At 44.0% G+C, this 6,000-nt stretch overlaps 1 protein-coding gene across 1 annotated transcript in view; it reads left to right on the top strand.

The window, feature by feature from the left end:
- Window positions 1-355: 355 nt before the first annotated feature.
- The window catches only part of LOC115105060 (dihydropyrimidine dehydrogenase [NADP(+)]-like), a 206,812-nt gene continuing 201,167 nt past the window's right edge, over window positions 356-6,000 (top strand). Inside the window, exons 1-2 of the mRNA XM_065006803.1 lie at window positions 356-374; window positions 1,182-1,291. Of these exons, the coding sequence (XP_064862875.1) occupies window positions 356-374; window positions 1,182-1,291 (129 nt within the window). The remainder of the gene's footprint in view (window positions 375-1,181; window positions 1,292-6,000) is intronic.

Genomic DNA, 6,000 nt, shown 5'->3' with positions numbered 1-6,000 from the left:
AAGGACATTTTAAAGAGCACAGACAACCTCATATCACAGTATGTATCAACTCTGTAGTTACTGTGAAAACAGTATGCAGTAATCTGAATCCCTAGAGCTGCTTTACATCCTCATATCCACACACGGTGTTTAGAATCCAAGTCCCTGCGGTCTTCCCGGTTTCCCGATCTTTATGAATGATGTTTCATGGATGCGCTATGCTCTACTGTGCACTGCTTAAACTGGAGTGTGTGTTGCATTCATAATGAATACAGTGAAGAGGCTCATGATTGCTGATCAGTGGTAATGCAGGGTGGGGGGGAGTTGATTGTAATGGAAGGTTACATGACTGACGGTTTTGTTGTCACGTGTGAAGATGGTGTTTTGGAAATTTGGTAACAGAATGGCACCAATAGCACAAACCCGGCAGGTAGTCTAGCGTTGAGTGTTGGGCCAGTTAAAGGTCGCTGGTTGGAATCCCTGAGCCGTCTAGGTGAGAAATCTGTCAATGTGCCCTTGAGCAAATCTAATTGCTCCTGAAAGTCGTTCTGGATAAGAGCATCTGCTAAATGACTCAAATGTAAAACCGTCCTTCTATTACCAGACTTTGCATCTGTACTGTTCTTCAAGGACATTTGTTTTTGTAACGTTTTCTGTGGAAATTGTTAGAAGTAGTCCTTGTGCCTATAGTTATATGGTTTGTTTAACTTTGCAGTCATTGGTTTTTGTTTGACATACATCTTAAAGTGAAAAATCTGAGTCTCCGCATCACTCTGTTACCGTGGAAATGCCCATGGGACAACTGCTACCCTGAATGTAGAACAATGAAACCTCCTTACGCAACATATGCAATGCACATTTCTGATTTGTTTTGGGAAACGTACAGGTAAAATAATATATTCTTAGTGAATTAATTGGTATTTATTGCTACTGGAAAAAGGGAATCCCTGAAAAATAGAGTCATTAGACCATAAGGACTATTTCAACCTCTTAACAGGGATTTTAGCTAACTGTTTTCTAGGATAACCATCTAAACTGTTTTCTAGGAAAACCATCAATTTCCGGCTATGTTTTGTGATACAACTGACATGCATATTTTACTTTTGAGGTATAAATAGCCCCCCCCCCCCCCGCTCTGTTTTACTGTAAAGTTGACTTTTTCTCTCACCACCCCCACCTCCCCCTTCTCCCTCTGTTATCAGAATATCCTGGCCCTGAACCCCGGGTGAAGAGCCATGCTGATATCTGCTCCACCTCTGCTAAGAAAGTAGAGAAGAAGCACTGGAAGAGAAACCCAGAGAAAGGCTGTGATGTGAGTAGAGCTCCCTAACCCTGAACCCCCCCTCCCCATCACACACATACGAACGCACACCAAACAAGACATATGACTGTCGTAGATGTTGTACTGGTTCCAAATTTAGAGAACCGTGTTTTTCTTGGATCCCCACCTCGTCTGACGAGGTTATCTCTGGTAGCTGTTTTTTAACCTTTGCTTGGACTTATGTCAATGTCCACAGCTGTGTCCCGGACACCCTGACAAGATCACACACACACACACACGCACACTTCACTGTCACGTCCCTGTCGCACACAAGCAAACACAAAACACACACACAAACACAATTATCTTAGGATTCCAGGCACATGCTGTCAAAGTCTCAGAGAATATCTCCTAAGACCAGCCTCACGGTTTGTTTTTTGGCAGGTGGCTGCAGTCCCTCGTCTGTCCTTGAAGGGAACTGATACGACACTCTGTCTGTGTGTGTGTGTGTGTATATGTGTTTGAGAGTGAGTGTACGTGTGCTTGTGACAGTGGTGTGTGTGTGTGTGTGCACATGCATGTGCGTGTCTGTGTTCGTGTGTGTGTCTGATGTATACACAAAATAAATTGAAGATGTTTTGTAGGAGAGATTATTCTCTCTCCCTGCTGACTGCTCTGTGCCTAAGTACAACCAGCTAATTCATCACGCTAATCAATGGTGATGGATTCTCCACTTTATGTAATGTTGAAAAGCTTAATAGTTAGAACATATGGCGTATATGCGTATATCCAGAACCTATGCACACATTTATGTTCATGGATTGGTGAAGTTCTTTATCTGAAATAACCAAGCATACAGTCTATTGGTCTACTATAATCATGAGTAAATATGTGGATGAAGTATTTTAGGTTAATTTGATGAATGTTGTCATATCTTTATCAAAGTAACAAAGCAAGGCGTCAACCATCGAACTGAAAGTGTTTTGGCAACACTATTCTCCCTGATCCCTCTTCCATCGAAACACCCTTCTACTGCTAAACCATTATAGTCCATAGCTGTCTTTTGATTTCTTTTAACGATAGGGTATAGAGCGATCCTATGTAACATATTTATCCGCTTGCGAAGGGCAAGAACGGTGCCCATTTTAATTAAGAAGTTTGTTCAGAACCTGGAGCATCCTTATAAGTGTTCTGGGGGTCAGGACGGATGCGATAGAGGTCACAAACATTATGTGCATCCCAAATGTCACTCTATTCCCTCTATAAGTGGTTCCCAAACTTTTTATAATCCCGTACCCCTTCAAACATTCAACCTCCAGCTGCGTACCCCCTCTAGCACCAGGGTCAGCATACTCTCAAATGTTGTTTTTTGCCATCATTGTAAGCCTGCCACACACACTATATGATCCATTTATTAAACATAAGAATGAGTGTGAGTTTGTCACAACCCGGTTCATGGGAAGTGACAAAGAGCTCTTATAGGACCAGGGCACAAATAATAATATAATAATAATCAATATTTGTGCTCTTTTACTTAGCCATCTTACATATAAAACCTTATTTGTTAATGAAAAATGGTGAATAATTCACCACAGGTGAAAGAGAAGGGTGTGCTTGAAAGGATGCACATAACTCTGCAATGTTGGGTTGTATTGGAGAGTCTGTCTTTTTCTGCCTGTATTTAGTTATCATGCTAGTGAGGGCCGAGAATCCACTCTTACATAGGTACGTGGTTGCAAAGGGCATCAGTGTCTTAATAGTGTGATTTGACAAGGCAGGATAGTCTGAGCGCAGCCCAATCCAGAAATCTGGCAGTGGCTTCTGATTTAAATAAAATTTTCACAGAACCGCTTGTTGCAATTTCGATGAGGCTTTCTTGTTCAGATATCGGTAAGTGGACTGGAGGCAGGGCATGAAAGGGATAACGAATCCAGTTGTTTGTGTCATCCGTTTCGGGAAAGTACCTGCGTAATTGCACACCCAACTCAAGTGCTTCGCTATATCAAATTTGACATTGTCTATTAGCTTGAGTTCATTTGCACACAAAGAAATCATACAATGATGGAAATGCCTGTGTGTTGTCCTTTTTAATGCACACAGAGAAGAGCTCCAACTTCTTAATCATAGCCTCAATTTTGTCCCGCACATTGAATATAGTTGTGGGGAGTCCCTGTAATCCTAGATTCAGATCATTCAGGTGAGAAAAAACATCACCCAGATAAGCCAGTCGTGTGAGAAACTCGTAATCATGCAAGCGGTCAGACAAGCGGAAATGATGGTCAGTAAAGAAAACTTTAAGCCGTCTCTCAGTTTAAAAAAACGCATCAATACTTTGCCCCTTGTTAACCAGCTCACTTTTGTATGTTGTAAAAGTGTTACATGGTTGCTGCCCATATTGTTGCAAAGTGCAGAAAATACACGAGAGTTCAGGGGCCTTGCTTTAACAAAGTTAACCATTTTCACTGTAGTGTCCAAAACGTCGTTCAAGCTGTCAGGCATTCCCTTGGCAGCAAGAGCCTCTCGGTGGAAGCTGCAGTGTATCTAAGTGGCGTCGGGAGCAACTGCTTGCACGCACATTACCACTCCACCATGTCTTCCTGTCATGGCTTTTGTGCCATCAGTACAGATACCAACACATCTTGACCACCAAAGTCCATTTGATGTCACAAAGCTGTCCAGTACTTTAAAAATATCCTCTCATGTTGTCCTGGTTTCCAGTGGTTTGCAGTAGAGGACGTTTTCCTTAATTGACCCCCCCCCATAAACGTATACCAGGAGCTGTACCAGGCCCGCCATGTCTGTTGACTCATCCAGCTGTAATGCATAGAATTCACTGGCTTGTATGCAAAGCAGTAATTGTTTCAAAACTTCTCCTGTCAGGTCACTGATGCGTCGTGAAACAGTGTTGTTTGATGGAGGCATTATCTGTATAGTTTTTGGGGGCCTTTTCCCCCAGCAATGTCCCAGCCCTATCCGTGGTAGTGGGAAGAATTAAGTCCTCCACAATAGAATTGGGCTTGCCTGACGTAGCCACTTAGTAGCTCACCATATAAGACGCTTCTAGCCCCTTCTTATTAATACTATCTGTTGCTTATATACATGTCTGAATTCTCGCTCAAAAAACTCCTGTGGCTTATTTTTTCATGGAATAGGGTGTAATTTGAGACCCACCCATTATTTAGAGATGGATCTATGAAGAGCCTTCATCCATATATCGTCCTAATGTATGGCTAGGATATTGAGGGATGCAAGTTTATGTCAGTAAAGGGGATCTTTGAAGGGGTTCCCTACTTTTTTGCGGTGTAATAGCCCCCTTACTAATCCACGGAGCGATACTGCAGGGCAGTCTTCCATGATATCTGGGCATTAAGCACTCAAAGTCAGACCGATCCAGACTCACTACTATCTTTCTGCTTTGTGATACCAGTGAGTTAGGCAGAGAGAGAGTAAATGTGCTCTATCCTCCTATCCTCCTATCCTCGTAATGCTCCTCTGTGTTCTTTCTCTGGTCTGAAGACCGCTTTGGTGCCTCTCTCTCTCTCTCTCTCTCTCTCTCTCTCTCTCTCTCTCTCTCTCTCTCTCTCTCTCTCTCTCTCTCTCTCTCTCTCTCTCTCCCTCTCTCCTTCTCTTTTGTATCGGCCTCTTTTTCTTTCTCTTCTGTCGCTGTCTCCTCTCTCCCCACACCCCTATCTCTCCTCCACACCTTTCTCTCTCTCTCTCTCTCTCTCCACACCTTTCTCTCTCTCTCTCTCTCTCTCCTCCACACCTTTCTCTCTCTCTCTCTCTCTCCACACCTTTCTCTCTCTCTCTCTCTCCTCCACACCTCTCTCTCTCTCTCTCTCCACACCTTCTCTCTCTCTCTCTCTCCCTCCACATCTCTCTCTCTCTCTCTCTCCTCTCATCTCTCTCTCTCTCTCTCTCTCCACATCTCTCTCTCTCTCTCTCCTCCACATCTCTCTCTCTCTCTCTCCTCCACATCTCTCTCTCTCTCTCTCCTCCACATCTCTCTCTCTCTCTCTCTCTCCTCCACATCTCTCTCTCTCTCTCTCTCTCCACATCTCTCTCTCTCTCTCTCTCTCCACATCTCTCTCTCTCTCTCTCTCCACATCTCTCTCTCTCTCTCTCCTCCACATCTCTCTCTCTCTCTCTCTCCTCCATCTCTCTCTCTCTCTCTCTCTCTCTCTCTCTCTCTCTCTCCTCCTCATCTCTCTCTCTCTCCTCCACATCTCTCTCTCTCTCTCTCCACTTCCACATCTCTCTCTCTCTCTCTCTCTCTCTCTCCACATCTCTCTCTCTCTCTCCTCCACATCTCTCTCTCTCTCTCTCTCCTCCTCATCTCTCTCTCTCTCTCTCCTCCACATCTCTCTCTCTCTCCACATCTCTCTCTCTCTCTCTCTCTCTCTCTCTCTCATCTCCACATCTCTCTCTCCTCCACATCTCTCTCTCTCTCTCTCTCCACATCTCTCTCTCTCTCTCCACATCATCTCTCTCTCTCTCTCTCTCTCTCTCTCTCTCTCCACATCTCTCTCTCTCCACATCTCTCTCCTCCACATCTCTCTCTCTCTCTCTCTCTCTCTCCACACCCCTCTCTCGCTTCTATCTGCTTGAGTGTCAGAAAAGGCTTCTGGGAGGTTTATTAGGCATCTGAAGGTAATTGCTTTAATGAGACACGATGAAAGCGAAGAGGGCAAAAAATCTACCATAAGTGAATCCTGTCTGGAATTCGTTAAATGTCTTAAATTGCCTTTCATAATCATCAC

The sequence above is a fragment of the Oncorhynchus nerka genome, linkage group LG22, assembly GCF_034236695.1.
Source record: "Oncorhynchus nerka isolate Pitt River linkage group LG22, Oner_Uvic_2.0, whole genome shotgun sequence".
NCBI classification, from domain to species: domain Eukaryota; kingdom Metazoa; phylum Chordata; class Actinopteri; order Salmoniformes; family Salmonidae; genus Oncorhynchus; species Oncorhynchus nerka.
This window is presented reverse-complemented; position numbering and strand designations above follow the sequence as displayed.